The sequence below is a fragment of the Amblyraja radiata genome, chromosome 3 (assembly GCF_010909765.2).
Source record: "Amblyraja radiata isolate CabotCenter1 chromosome 3, sAmbRad1.1.pri, whole genome shotgun sequence".
Taxonomy (NCBI): Eukaryota; Metazoa; Chordata; class Chondrichthyes; order Rajiformes; family Rajidae; genus Amblyraja; species Amblyraja radiata.
Genome location: NC_045958.1, coordinates 5,299,094 through 5,314,916, shown reverse-complemented (window position 1 = coordinate 5,314,916; position 15,823 = coordinate 5,299,094). Strand labels below are relative to the sequence as shown.

Below are 15,823 nucleotides of genomic sequence, written 5' to 3'. Positions count from 1 at the left end.
ATATCAACGGGTCGATGGTTGAAAGGGTCAAGAGCTTCAAATTCCTGGGCGTGCACATCTCTGAAGATCTTTCCTGGTCCGAGAACACTAATGCAATCATCAAAAAAGCACATCAGCGCCTCTACTTCCTGAGAAGATTACGGAGAGTCGGATTGTCAAGGAAGACTCTCTCTAACTTCTACAGGTGCACAGTCGAGAGCATGCTGACCGGTTGCATCGTGGCTTGGTTCGGCAATTTGAGCGCCCTGGAAAGGAAAAGACTACAAAAAGTTGTAAACACTGCCCAGTCCATCATCGGCTCTGACCTTCCTTCCATCGAGGGGATTTATCGCAGTCGCTGCCTCAAAAAGGCTGGCAGTATCATCAAAGACCCACACCATCCTGGCCACACACTCATCTCCCTGCTACCTTCAGGTAGAAGGTACAGGAGCCTGAAGACTGCAACAACCAGGTTCAGGAATAGTTACTTCCCCTCAGCCATCAGACTATTAAACCTGGCTCGGACAAAACTCTGATTATTACCAACCACTTTCTGTTATTTGCACTATCAGTTTATTTATTCATGTGTGTATATATTTATATCATGGTATATGGACACATTTATCTGTTTTGTAGTAAATGCCTACTATTTTCTGTGTGCTTAAGCAAAGCAAGAATTTCATTGTCCTACACAGGGACACATGACAATAAACTAACTTGAACTTGAACTTGAACTTGAGGTATGACAAGTCTCACAGCAGGATCTTGATCAGCAGGGCAAGCGGTCTAAGAAATGGCTAATGCAGATACGAGGCATTACACTTTGGGAAGTCAATCCTAGGCAGGACATTCATGGTTAAATTGTAGAATGGAGAGTGGTGTTAAAATGTCAAACTGGAGAGTGTGGTAATGGCCAAGAAAGCACAGCAATACCTCTACTAAGTGACAGAGCTAGAGATTAAAAAGAGACAAAGGGCGTCAGATAAGAAAAGCTGTGAAATGTAAAGAGGGAGAGATATAGCTAGAAGGGGACCATAATGCCAAGGGGATGAAGGATGATATGCTGGGTGAAATGGGTATGTACCTAGGTCACGAGGAAGGGTGAGAGGCATTACTTAAAATTGTACAATTCAATGTTCATACCGTTGAACATAAGCTACTCAAGCGGAATGTGGGGTGCTGTTACTCTACTTTGCATGTAACCTCACCATAACTATAGAGGCCAAGAATAGAAAGGTCGGTATAGGAAGAGGAAGGAGTTAAAATGGTTAGCAACACTGGGTGCAAGTGTTCGGTGAAACGGTCGGCAAGTCTACGCTTGGTTTTGCCAATGAAAATAAGGCCATATCGGGACCACTGATGCAATAGATAAGGTTTGAAGAGGTGCCTGTGAACCCCTCGTGTTCCTTAAAGGTTCGCCTGGTCCTTACCTTTCACCCCATCAACCTTCATATACAACACATCATTCCTCACTATCTTCAGTGATCCCTCCGCCAGTCGCATCTTCCCAACTCCACCATATTCTGCTTTCCTCAGAGACCACTCCCTCTGCAACTCCTGGGTTTACTCATTCTTTCACATCCAAACTGCTACTTCCCACCTCCTCCTTCACCTCCACCCAGGCACCCTTGCAGCCCTTCCAGGTGAGAAAGATAACCACCTACACCTCTTCAAATTTAATCTACTGCATTCAGCCTCCTGTACATCGGCAATACCAAGCATAGACTAGGCCAGTGATTCCCAACCTGGGGCCATGGCAAATCTCAGGAGGGCCACAGAAAAATTTGGGGATTTAGAGGGAGAAACCTTTTTTCAAGATACTTCGATATGTGAAGAGAAGAAGATTAGTTAAAACAAATGTAGGTCCCTTGCAGTCAGAAACAGGTGAATTGATCATGGGGAACAAGGACATGGCAGACCAATTGAATAACTACTTTGGTTCAGTCTTCACTAAGGAAGACATAAATAATCTGCCGGAAATAGCAGGGGACTGGGGGTCAAATGAGATGGAGGAACTGAGTGAAATCCAGGTTAGCCGGGAAGTGGTGTTAGGTAAATTGAATGGATTAAAGGCCGATAAATCCCCAGGGCCAGATAGGCTGCATTAGTGATAATTTTTCAAAACTCTTTAGATTCTGGAGTAGTTCCTGAGGATTGGAGGGTAGCTAATGTAACCCCACTTTTTAAAAAGGGAGGGAGAGAGAAAACTGGGAATTACAGACCAGTTAGTCTAACATCGGTAGTGGGGAAACTGCTAGAGTCAGTTATTAAAGATGGGATAGCAGCACATTTGGAAAGTGGTGAAATCATTGGACAAAATCAGCATGGATTTATGAAACGTAAATCATGTCTGACGAATCTTATAGAATTTTTTGAGGGTGTAACTATTAGAGTGGATAAGGGAGAACCAGTGGATGTGTTATATTTGGACTTTCAGAAGGCTTTTGACAAGGTCCCACATAAGAGATTAGTATACAAACTTAAAGCACACGGTATTGGGGGTTCAGTATTGATGTGGATAGAGAACTGGCTGACAGACAGGAAGCAAAGAGTAGGAGTAAACAGGTCCTTTTCACAATGGCAGGCAGTGCATTGCAAGGCTCCGCAAGGCTCAGTGCTGGGTCCCCAGCTATTTACAATATATATTAATGATTTGGACGAGGGAATTGAATGCAACATCTCCAAGTTTGCGGATGACACGAAGCTGGGGGGCAGTGTTAGCTGTGAGGAGGATGCTAGGAGGCTGCAAGGTGACTTGGATAGGCTGGGTGAGTGGGCAAATGCATGGCAGATGCAGTATAATGTGGATAAATGTGAGGTTATCCACTTTGGTGGCAAAAACAGGAAAGTAGACTATTATCTGAATGGTGGCCGATTAGGAAAAGGGGAGATGCAACGAGACCTGGGTGTCATGGTACACCAGTCATTGAAAGTAGGCATGCAGGTGCAACAGGCAGTGAAGAAAGCGAATGGTATGTTAGCATTCATAGCAAAAGGATTTGAGTATAGGAGCAGGGAGGTTCTACTGCAGTTGTACAGGGTCTTGGTGAGACCACACCTGGAGTATTGCATACAGTTTTGGTCTCCTAATCTGAGGAAAGACATTTTTGCCATAGAGGGAGTACAGAGAAGGTTCACCAGACTGATTCCTGGGATGTCAGGACTTTCATATGAAGAAAGACTGGATAGACTCGGCTTGTACTCGCTAGAATTTAGAAGATTGAGGGAGGATCTTATAGAAACTTACAAAATTCTTAAGGGGTTGGACAGGCTAGATGCAGGAAGAGTGTTCCCGATGTTGGGGAAGTCCAGAACAAGGGGTCACAGTTTAAGGATAAGGGGGAAATCTTTTAGGACCGAGTTGTTATATGAGAAAAACATTCTTCACACAGAGAGTGGTGAATCTCTGGAATTCTCTGCCACAGAAGGTAGTTGAGGCCAGTTCATTGGCTATATTTAAGAGGGAGTTAGATGTGGCCCTTGTGGCTAAAGGGATCAGGGGGTATGGAGAGAAGGCAGGTATAGGATACTGAGTTGGATGATCAGCCATGATCATATTGAATGGCGGTGCAGGCTCGAAGGGCCAAATGGCCACTCCTGCACCTATTTTCGATGTTTCTATGTTTCAAGCACCTACCTCGACAGAGATGCGACTTTCTTCCTTGTCGCTTCTTCACCCCCCCCCCCCCCCCCCTTCCTCGCGGACTTACAGCTGGTTTGGTGCGGCCTTTCCTGGAGTCGGGCCCAGACCTTCAGCGGCGGCTCAGCGGGGATCGCCGGAGAAGCGCTCCAACTACTGGCCTGCGGCCTACAAAGTTTTGGAGCCTCGGTCTGTGGAGCATCTGGCGGCAGGCGTGAAGCGGACCTTCCATAGTGGAGTTGGCGATCCCTCGCCTGGGGTCGCCGGAGAAGAGCTCCGAACACCGGCCTACTCAATCTTGTAGCCGCAGTCTCCGGTAAGGAGGTGGCCAATTTGGGAGCTCCGGGATGTGCTCGACCTGTCCCGACGTTGGCGTTTCGACCATCCCGACAAGAGGGCTTGAATATCGGGCCGTCCGTAGCTGCGACCACGGAGGGTCACGGCCATGACCACGGGGATCAAGGGAGGAGAAGGAGGCCTGTCTGAACTGTATTGCCTTCCACCACAGTGAAGAATGCTGTGGTGGATGTCTGTGTTGAATTATGTTGTGTAATGTCCTTTTTGAATTGTAACGCTGCATGGTAAATTCATTTCACTGCACATGGGGTACATGACAAATAAATTTGAATCTGGAAGCTTGACCAGAAAACAAATTGCTGAAGGAACTCAGCAAGTCAGGCAGCACCTATAGAATCAATATAGGGAATGGACAGATGCTTTTTCTGGACTTCATTTCCTCCACATATGTTACCTAACCCACTAGGTTTCTCCAACACTTTTTTTTCTCACCAATGTTATTTCTAGCACACTATTTGGACAAATTCATAGAGTTTAAGAAACTCAATGTCCAGAATAAAGGAAGGGAGCATTGGAAGTGGAACTATTGCGCCAGCTTACTCTGCACATAACTACAGCACATACATTGATCAAAGCTATTATTGTTGTAAATTGCACATTTACCTCTGGAGGTGCAACCGGAAACAAAAGCTTTTCTCCTTTTAGTAGACAGGACACATGGCTATAGTAACCGATCAAATCTGAAAGCGAGGAAAAGCGTCGTCCCCCAATGTAATAATCACCACACATTGCAAAGATCCTGGAAGGGATACAACAATGCAATTGTAAATTTGAATGGTTACAAAGCAATATGTATTTCATGTCATCTGCAATATAATTCAGTTCGTCTATCCAAATCACTTAATTATGCAAAGGCAACACATGATTTGGGCAAAGGTTGTGTTGTGATCAGAGCAATTATTACAGAAGCATTTGATTTATGCCATGAAATGACTGCAATGAGATTACGGTTTTGGATATTTTAGGTTCACCATCCATTTTCCAGCAACTGGTGGTCCCGGTACCTTCTTTAATCTGGACAAAATAACTGGAGCATACTTGAAATCTCCCCCAGAATTCCCCCCAAAAATGTGGCACCTAGGCCGGGGAGGCAACTGATCTCAACCTCATCGAGACTTCCATGGCGATCAGCAGGTCGAATTCGCCCCCATTTATTTATTGCCGCCTTATGTGTCCGACTTTGTGCGCCGGTATCTCGGTCCCTGTATAGCAAAGCAAGTTAGACTCTCATTCCTCAATATGCGCGTCATTTCTAAACTGTTCCTTATTAAAAACATTTTTTTTTAATTTGCAAAATATGCCAATTGCTTCAGCAAATCCAATTTGTTGCAGCAGTACAAATATTCAGAAGCTGGTACTCAGTAAATTTCAGAATCAACTCAAAGAGCCTATGATGGCTAACATCAACCTCTTAATTAGATATGGAGTCATTAAATAATACATTGCTTTGACTAATGTGTTCACAACACAAGTAATGCAAGACACAGCAACACAATTGATGTTTCAAAGTCATATTATGCAGATTCATAAAATGAGCTCACATCCAAATAAAATAGCAAACTTAAATGGATCAACACAATCTGGTAACAGGAAGCTCTTCTGTGGCTAAAGTGATTAAAAGTGAGCTTCAAAAAGAGATTACAAGCTGTAGCTGCGCTATGGTATTCCAGGAATGGAAATTGACTCTTCGCTCATAAATCACTACCCAAAAATCTGAAATACATTATAGATTTGTACAGTGGACATAAAATTCTGGAGTAACTCAGCGGGACAGTCAGCAACTCTGGAGAGAAGGAATGGGTGACGTTTTGGGCTGAGACATCTTGTGAAGGGTCTCGACCCGAAACGTCACCCTTCCTTCTTTCCAGAGATGCTGCCTGTATCGCTGAGTTACTCCAGAATTTTATGTCTATCTTCGATTTAAACCAGCATCTGCAGTTCTTCCCTATAGATTTGTAAGAATGATTTTTACGTGAAAAAATGTAAATGACCAATTTTTTCAAGAAACCTATGATTCGTGATGCACGTGAAGATAACGCGGGATTAACGTGGGTTTCCATGTAGTATCTTCACATCTAAGTGATCACCCGTACAAATTAATTGATATCACATTCATCATAATGTTTGTTCACAAACTTTTCCAGGTGTTAGTCCAACCAGTAACTACTTTCTGACAATCTCATAATTAGAAGGATTTTCATTGCATCTTTAATTAGACTGCAATTTTCATTAAAAATATAATTTCAAATAGATTAACCAATTTTGGCCTCAGTCAAGAATCAAACTAACAAGTCCTTGACCATTGTACCGGATAGTGCAGCCGAAAAGTAATCCTCAAAATAAATGTTGACTGATCAGTGCAGAAATGTATGTGCAGGAGGGAACTGCAGATGCTGGTTAACACCAAAGATAGACAAAATGCTGGAGTAACTCAGTGGGACAGGCAGCATCTCTGGATAGGAGGAATGTGTGACGTTTTGGGCCGATACCCTTCTTGAGACTGAGGGTCAGGGGAGAGGGAGACACAGAGATATGGAAGGCCCTGGTGAGACCACACCTGGAGTATTGTGTGCAGTTTTGGTCTTGAGGAAGGACATTCTTATTATTGAGGGAGTACAGCGCAGGTTAATTCCCGGGATGGCGGGACTGACATATGATGAAAGAATGGGTCGACTGGGCTTATATTCACTGGAATTTAGAAGGATGAGAGGAAATGTTATACAAACATATAAAATTCTTAAGGGATTGGACAGGCTAGATGCAGGAAAAAAATTCCCGATGTTGGCGGAGTCCAGAGCCAAGGTTCACAGTTTAAGAATAAGGGGTAGGCCATTTAGGACTGTGATGAGGAAAAACGTTTTCAGCCAGAGTTGTGAATCTGTGGAATTCTCTGCCACAGAAGGCAGTGGATGCCAATTCACTGGATGTTTTAAAGATATAGCTCTTAGGGCTAAAGGAATCAAGGGATATGGGGAAAAAAGCAGGTACAGGGTACTGATTTTGGATGATCAGCCATGATCATATTGAATGGCGGTGCTGGCTCGAAGGGCGGAAAGGCCTACTCATGTACCTATTTTCTATGCAAGGTGTGAAAATGAGATATCAAAGCGGATGAAGTTTAAGAAAAATGTAGAATAGATCATTGTTAGCTAGGGGAAGGTGACAACGAGACATACAAAGATAACATTTAAACAGGAGGACAGTCAGACTGGTCGGAGAACTAGGATGGGGAAGGGGTGGAGATAAAGGGCTACTTGAAGTTAAGAGTAATTTTGTTTCACACCTTACCCTTCCTTAACTCTGTGTCTCCCACCCCCGACTCTTAGTCTGATGAAGGGTCACGACCCAAAACTTGACCCATTTGTATAGTACACAATCTGTCCATTCAGATATGAATTGGCTAAAGTATCTAGGACAAAATCGGAAGAAGGGTCTCAACCCGAAACGTCACCCATTCCTTCTCTCCAGATTTGCTGCCTGTCCCGCTGAGTTACTCCAGCATTTTGTATCTATCTTCATTTTGGTACAAGAACAGCCTACTAAGAAAATCCAAATGGGCTCTTGCCTTCTTTAGGTCTGCTTTCTGCGCCATACTACCTCCCACCCCATCACCATCGGCATTAGATTATGAACTATATGGAAAATGTTTATCTTTTCACCTGAAATGATTGACCACGCCTGTTTTACTTAGAAACGAAAGCACAAATGAACCTGGTCTCCGATCACTTTCTCGGATGAGGTAACTTCCTGGTCGCTCTGCCTGACAAAGCCGCTCTTCAGCAATTGTACGATCCAGTTTTCCATGATACCACCTGAGAAAGTAAAAGTTAATAAGTTAATAATGCATTTACATTGTATTAAAAATAGGAAAAAAAATTCAAAATTAATAAAAAATATATTCATTTACAGCTTACAAATAAAGGCCAGGAGCTTACTTGCACATTTTTATGACATGATGCATTTCATTCCTTATTTTTGAGTATTGTTATTAATATATACCATTGATCATCAACGAATTAGGCAATTAGAAAGAAATTGAAAATAACTTTTTGGAATTGAGTAATGCAAAACCAAGCAGTTGTTAAAAAATGCAAAACGAGTGGGAATATTGTAAATAACCTTCAAGTCATGTAGCATGTGTTGAGAAATAAAAACCATAAGTTTACAAGTGGATAGGGGGGCGCTGTCCTGTGCACGGCTGCTCAGCCAGCAGCTGTCTGTCTTTTCATCTTTTTATTTTTTATTTTAGTTAGTTAAGTGTTTTGTTTGGAGGTCTAGACTTTTTTATGTGGGGGGTGGGGGGGGGGAAAACACCTTTCAGGGTCCCTACCTGGTCGGAGAGGCAGCTTTTCTCCGGGCTGCAGCTACGACCCGTCCTCGCGGCCTACCAGCGGGCCTGGAGCGGCGTTTCCTGTCGGGGACCGCCCAGAACCTCGGCTTCGGCTGCGGCACAGCGCTGGAGCGCTATCGCGGAGCGGGCGATGCCTTGCCCGGGTCGCCGCGCTGGAGCTCCGGTGAGCTGAAGACGCTGAGGAAAACATCGCGGAGCTGCGGGACTGTGGAGCGACCAGCTGCGTGCGGCGGCGCTGACTTTACACCGGGAGCCTGGGATCTCTAGATGAGATCGCCAGTTGTGGAGCTCCAACCGGCGCGGCCTTGTTGGCTTCGGAAGCCGCGGCCTCCAGTACGGAAGCGGCCATTCCAGGGTTCCCAAGCCGCTGAGAGGACTCTCCCGACGCCGGAGCAACATCACCCGGCGAGAACGGCCTGGAACATCGGGCCTCCGTAGAGGCAACTGTGGAGGCCTCAATAGGCCCGACTATGGGTGAACTGGGGATGGGGACTGGACTTTGTGCCTTCCCTCATAATGGGAACCATTGTGGGGGGATGTTCTTTATGTTTAAAACTCTTATTAATGTTATGTCTGTATTCCTTCTTTATGTGCTGCAAAATGGCAAGAAGCATTTCACTTCACTACACCTAGGTGTATGTGAATGTGACCAATAAAATACATTTGATACCTTTGGATAAGCTTGCATTGGAAGGGCAGATAACTGCAGATGCTGGAACAATTTTATTTTTTACATTTTAGTTCCTCTTTTCACTGATGCTCCCTGATCTGTTGACCGATCCAACATTTTTTTGTCTTTATATCATCAGAAATTACTAGCACTAACGCAAAGGAAAGGCTGTTCGGCGGTAATTGTGGATTTCAATACTGAACCCAATAACAATACCCAAAATGTCCAGAGGAAAGCGAGGTGCTATTATTTGAGCTTAAGTTGGGTTTGCTAGAAGAATGTTGAAAAGAAAAGTGGTTAGTGTGCAGTGAGATAAAGAATTATGGTGACAATCAACTTGAAGCTCAGTTTATTCCCGGTAGCTTTCTGAGAGGTATCTTCAAAGCAGTCTCCCCTTCTATTCCCCCTACCGAATATAGAGATGAGGGTATGATTAATTTGATTCGTTTTCTCTCCGCATAATGTTGCTTTTATTTCGATTTCCAGCATCCTCAGTTTTCTTTCCTCCAATGCTTATTTTTACATTTAAATCCAACAATTGTTACGAAAGTGTTTAGATTGCTTAATCAACATCAAGCCACAAAATGGCCAAAACTAGTGCAGAATAAGAAAGCCAGATTCCACCCACTTACCCATCTGCTCAATTAAACTTAACAAAACTAAAAACTGTCAACATTAAAAAATGTACATGTATAGAAAATGTGTCCATAAAAGTTTTAAAAATATAGCTTTCTATCAGCATATTACCACAGATTATTAAAAATGTACTAATATATTGAAAGAAAATATGTTTTCTTATACGTTTATACGGTATATCAAAACAAGCTAGACTATTCCTTGTTTGCACTTTTCAGTAGACAATCAACTAACTGTATTGCCAATGTATAGAAAATGTGTCCATAAAGCCAACATTTGTTCACCGGCCACTTTACAAAAATACTGAACATCCTCCCAAATTCACATATAATTCAATAGTACCACACGTAAATGTAAAAATTAGACGTACAACATAAGTAAATGTAGATATTATGCTCATGCTGAATGAACAATGAACTATACACTAATCAGCAACATTTCCAAAACACTATTCTACACGTTTTCTCAACGTTTCTAAAGGCGTTGTTCTTTATCTCTCTTAAGACTTTAAACTTGTAGCATAGGGCTATGTCTTCCAAAATATGCAGCAGTAAATAAGGAAGAGAGTACTGATGCATTATCATCAAGTAGATGTAATAAGAGAACAGCACAGTTCTAATATGAAACTCCATTAAAAAAAAAAAAGAACATTTGACCTTTCGTGGAATAAACCCCCAGTTAAAATACATTTGGGTTAACAGATGTGAAAAAATATATTTTGGAGTATTGCAATACCAGCTCCTGGACAGTGATGTTTAAAATGAAACCCCATCACTAGGCGTAAAAACAAAAATCATTTATATTAGGAATATCTGACAACAAATACCAGTTAATCCATGTTCTGTGTTTTAGGCAATGAATTAATTTCATAACTCTCCAATGCAGAGATACCAAAGAAATTGGTTAATCGATCAAAACATAAAATGGACGGTAATTTATTGCAATACCATTTCGCGACCATAATATTTACAATATAATTTTCCACCACAACATATAGCATACAGAAGGAGAAGCCTTTGCCTACAATTTGTGGCATGTGCTTACATTCTTATAAATTACAAATATTTTTATTCTATACTATCCCAACAAAAATATTCATTACCTACCTCATCTGGTACAACTAGGCACCGAATTCGCAATTGAATAAAGTGACTAACTGAAAGTCACGTTGGCTATGTAGCTTTGTTAAAGCGTCTCAAAAGGCAATCTGTCAGAATTTATCAGCATCAATATATAATACACATGCACTGAAGTAGAGCGCATTACATTTTATCCACATTGCCAGACCTATGGGAAAATACTGATTTCAAGTAGTATGCCAAAAACTTTAATGAATTTCAATAGAAAATGAATGACCTTCACTTTGAAGCGAATAGGTTCATTTACAAATATACCTTCATTAAAATCATACTAATAAACTCTTATCTATATTGATGCATAATGTGCCATTAACTACAGAACAAAAATATATTGAAAATGAATAAATCTTCAAGCAATGAAACTGTCAAACACACTATAAGCAGAACATCTAAGCCACAGTAGTGAATATATTCTAGATTTCAGCACATGAATAATTTATCAACATAAAAACTAAGCAGCAGCTGATTTAATGTGGCAAAAGGCAAAATACTGCAGCAATAATAATAATACTAAGAAAAATGCCTGCTTATACCTCAACTAAATTTATAGAATAAGAACAAGCTCCTGGAAATTAAGGCTTAACAAATGTGCAACAAATGTCATACTTTATTGTGCCTATTGAGCTCAAATATTTAAAATTAAAAACATCTGCCATCTTTATATAAATTTTTGTAGACCGAGTTCAGGTTCAATAAATTAATTTTGGAATGGTACACGTATATGTTTCTCCAGCAGATGGCATAGTTTCTTTCAAAGATGTTGTTCCAATGCTATTAAACCAGTGCATATATCATTGCATTCACACAATGTATTCACCCGCCCTACAACATGCTGAAAGATTACTTTATAGAACGTGGATACCGCTGACATGGCCTAGCATTTATTGCCAATAAGAAAGTGCAACGAGTTGTCGCCTTCAACCTCCGTACTGACATTATGGAACAAAAGGGCACGAAGTGCTAAAGTAACTCAGTGGGTCAGGCATCATCCCATTTACATTACGATTCAAGACCGTTCTTCAGACGTTATCATAGGGAAGTGGGCTCCAAGATTTAGACTCAGTGACAAAGAAGGAATGGCGATGTGTTCCAAGGCACAATAAATTGCAACTTACAGGAGTGTTTCAATTTGTCTGTTGTTTCATGCCTCTCGGTATTATTGTTCAAATTGTTGGAAAACTCTAGGGTGATAGGAGGTGAGAAATGCAGAAAACCCAGTTGGTGAGTAATCCTGAGTAATATCAGTATTTACATGGCTTTTGGTCCATCATTACCTATAGGATGTTGATAGGGAGGGACTCAGTGATGATAATATCCACGGTAGGTAGTTGGGCTCCTTTATGGAATTTATCAATGACTGGTTCTTTAGTGCTATTTGCATATGTGTAAATATTGGCCGGTTCAATTCATTTCCAGGCATATGCTGCTTCATTGCTGAGAGATTGTTAACCGAATTGAACATTAAGCAATCAGTGAACAAACATATTGTCGCTGCAGACAGAGAACTCGTCCAGAAGACCCGGGTCGCCCACTGCGGTCAGACACAGGATGACCTGTCGGGTCGTGGGGTCTGTAGTGGGGAAGCTGTGGAGCCCAGCCCCTGCTTGTTCCCCATAGATCGAAGCGCCAAAGAGGAGGGAGTGGTGACGACGGTCACGGGGAGCAAGGCTGGCAGGAAAGTGAACTGGATTCCTACCTCCCGCACCCTCAAGGACAGCTGCGGGACGCTCCCCCGGGCACAAAGATACGCAGAGCAATCCAGGGGCTTGCCCAGATTAGGCAACGCTCCATAAGACCAAGCGCTCAGACCGAACCTGACCTGGGAAATGGCAGCAAATCTGATGATTTGAAAATAATTTGCACATGTGACAATAAAGCACTGTTGTATTGTGTTGATTGTAAACCTTGATGCCATTCATAGTCAAATGCTGCCTCATTGATGTCAAAGACAGCCACTCTCATGCCTCCTCTGGAATTTAGTTTTGCGACTTATGTCTGCCAAGGTTATGAGGAGCTCTGAAACTGTGGACCAAATGAAGCCCAAGATGGACATTAGTGAAAAGGTTGACAAAAAGTGTTACATAAAAGACTGGTACACAAGATAAGAGCTCAAGATATTGTGGAAGCATATTAACATGGATGGAAGAAGATCCAAACAAATGAAGGGACGTAACTACTAGGGGAGTGCCACAAAGATGTTTTTTTGGCCCTCAATCATTTACTATCAATATGGCTGATCTGGAAGCAGCAAAATAGAAGGTATCCAATTATCCAAGAGGATTGTCGAGGCCAAATCACTGAAAGTATTTAAAAGAGACGGCTAATAAATGTTTAGAAAGACCAACAAATTGAGACCTATGTGGAAATGTCACATAGAAGGGTTGAGGCCTGGACCAAATCCACCTGATTCTCTTGAATTGCGAGCCAGGCTTGAGGGGTCAGGTGGCCTGCTCCTATTGGCTTGTTCTTGCTTTGTAACAGAGTAAGTGTCACTTACTTTGAACTAGAGTAATTAGATTTTTAGCGATTTTTCCATCCATTCATTGACATTTCCAAGAACTTAAGCAAAAGCATCCTAATTCAACTAACATTACACATGACTCTGCATTTTAATACATGCTTAGCATTTTAATTGAAGCCTCTCTTAAATAAATATTGTCGTCATGGCTGCAGCGAAGGATGCAAGCTAAATTGGATTGTGGATGGAAGCTTGAATGCCTAAATATCCAGGGGGCACCTGTATCATTCTCATTTGTGACAAATTAAATATTTGTGTATTGGTTTAAGTAAAACGTTTGACCCAATATCAATTTACATTAGTCTTTAGCAGAGTGTGTGAGTTGGGGGAAAGAGAGAAAGAAAAAAAAAAATCACAACTATAAATGCCAGCCATTGTAGATTGCATAATGAAGTGATAGTGGTTTGGTGCTTTAAATTGTTTTTAAAAAATTGACTTTGAAAAGACCTGGATGAAGTGAAATGGCAAATGTCAAACAAAGCAGAGGGGGTTAGCTTGTTATTTTGATAACGGTGTAGGAGATGATGAAATTGATAGAGTGAAGTTGAGCAGGTAATTGTGGCACATGTTTTTTCACAGACAGTTAGCAAAATTAGCATTTATCCTCTGGTTCGCAAATGCCATCCAATATATTAAAACCTGCTTATTTTTATACCATTGCACAATACCATTCATATTCTTGCCTTGGCTCCCATCCTTCTCTTCAAAATATCACATTGATCCAATTATTCCATCTTTCTCTAATCCATGTAACCAAAACTTTTTATTTAATCCAGCAGAAATGGAAATAGTTCTTTTAAGTATAGAAATATATTTATATATAGCCAGCAGACATCATAAAATGAAAGCAACAAAATAACAAAGTATAGCACTTAGCATTTTATAGAAAAAAACCCCATTGATTAATCTGCCCTTCACTCGATAGACTGGGACGAATTAAGGGCCAAACAGACTGTCATACCTCATCATTCTCACAAGACGATGAGTGCCTTTTTTATTGAATATTCTGAAATACTTACAACATTCATGAATCTGGTTATGTCTTCTCTGGCAGTTTAACAGAAAAGCCTCCAAGGAACATCCAATGCTTTAAATTCTTCAAAACAGGTATTTATTCAGCTTGCAGACAGCAACATCCAAATTTGTTTTTATCATAGCATCATTGTCAGATTTTATTAAAGGCCATTTTTATACATTTTGGTTTCACCATGTAGAAATACAGCTGTGTTTATACACCTCTGGTACAAAGAACACAGCAGAAAAATCAACGTTCAACTCAAAGTTCCTTCGAAGTTATGAACCATTGATATTGATATACGAATTATTGTCAAATGCCCATTGGAATTTGGAGTTGAGCCCTTGTTTTCTGTTATGTTACTTGTGTGCTCTGATGTAGACACTGATTTTCAAGGTAATCTGAGAAGGTGATCAGTCAATCCATTAGTCCAGGTTGCACAGAACGACACTAAACTACATAATAATTACACACAAGATGGTTAACTTATCTATATTCGTACTTCAATAGAGCACTGATGGTCCATTTTCTCATCTCTTAATTGTTCAATCTGAAACCATGATAATGGAAAACTTTGATTTCAACCAGTCCCTGCAAACCTGTACTGTCCCTGCCTGCTTCAAAGTCTCCACTATTGTCCCTGTACCCAAAAAGACAAGGATTACTAGTCTTAAAGACTACAGGCCTGTCACACTGACCTCTGTAGTCATCAGGCATGAGACAGGAATTAAAAAAAAAGAAAAACGAGGAAGAGAGATGGAGGTCCAGGGGATCAAAATTTATAATTGTGCCTTTAAATTACACAATTTTCTTATCTGTTTACCCTTAATTTATACTGTATTTTTTTTAATTGTACCTTTAACACATTTTACTTGTTTGTCACTTCTTAATTTACACAGAAAATTTGTGATAATCATACCTTAAAATGACACTAACTCCTTGCTTGTTTACACTTAAGTCATATTGAAAATATTTTATATTACACCTACACCTACTTGTAAAATGTTTAAGAAGGAACTGCAGATGCTGGAAAATCCTTTTACCTTCTCCCCAAAATCCACAAACCTGACTGTCCTGGCAGACCCATTGTTTCTGCCTGTTTGTGTCCTACCGAACTTATTTCCACATACCTCGACTCCATCCTATCCTCTCTGGTTAAATCCCTCCCTACACACTCCCTCCCAAGACACCTCACACGCTCTTCGTCTACTCCAGGACTTCCGTGTTCTAGGCCCCCATTCCCTCATCTTCACCATAGATGTCGTCACTCTACACCTCCATCCCCCACCAGGACGGTCTTAAAGCGCTCAGTTTCTTCCTCGAACGCAGAACCAACCAATCCCGGTCTACAGATACTCTCCTCTGCCTAGCGGAGCTGGTCCTTACCCTTAATAACTTTTCGTTTGCCTCCTCCCATTTCCTCCAAATACAAGGCATAGCTATGGGCCCATGCGCCCGCCTCTTTGTAGGGTACGTTGAACAATCCTTGTTCGAGGCGTACCATGGCCCTATCCCCAA

At 41.4% G+C, this 15,823-nt stretch overlaps 1 protein-coding gene across 1 annotated transcript in view; it reads right to left on the bottom strand.

The window, feature by feature from the left end:
* The window catches only part of rasa1 (RAS p21 protein activator 1), a 94,896-nt gene that overhangs the window by 55,906 nt on the left and 23,167 nt on the right, over nucleotides 1-15,823 (bottom strand). Inside the window, 2 exon segments of the mRNA XM_033017241.1 lie at nucleotides 4,580-4,715; nucleotides 7,636-7,788. Of these exon segments, the coding sequence (XP_032873132.1) occupies nucleotides 4,580-4,715; nucleotides 7,636-7,788 (289 nt within the window).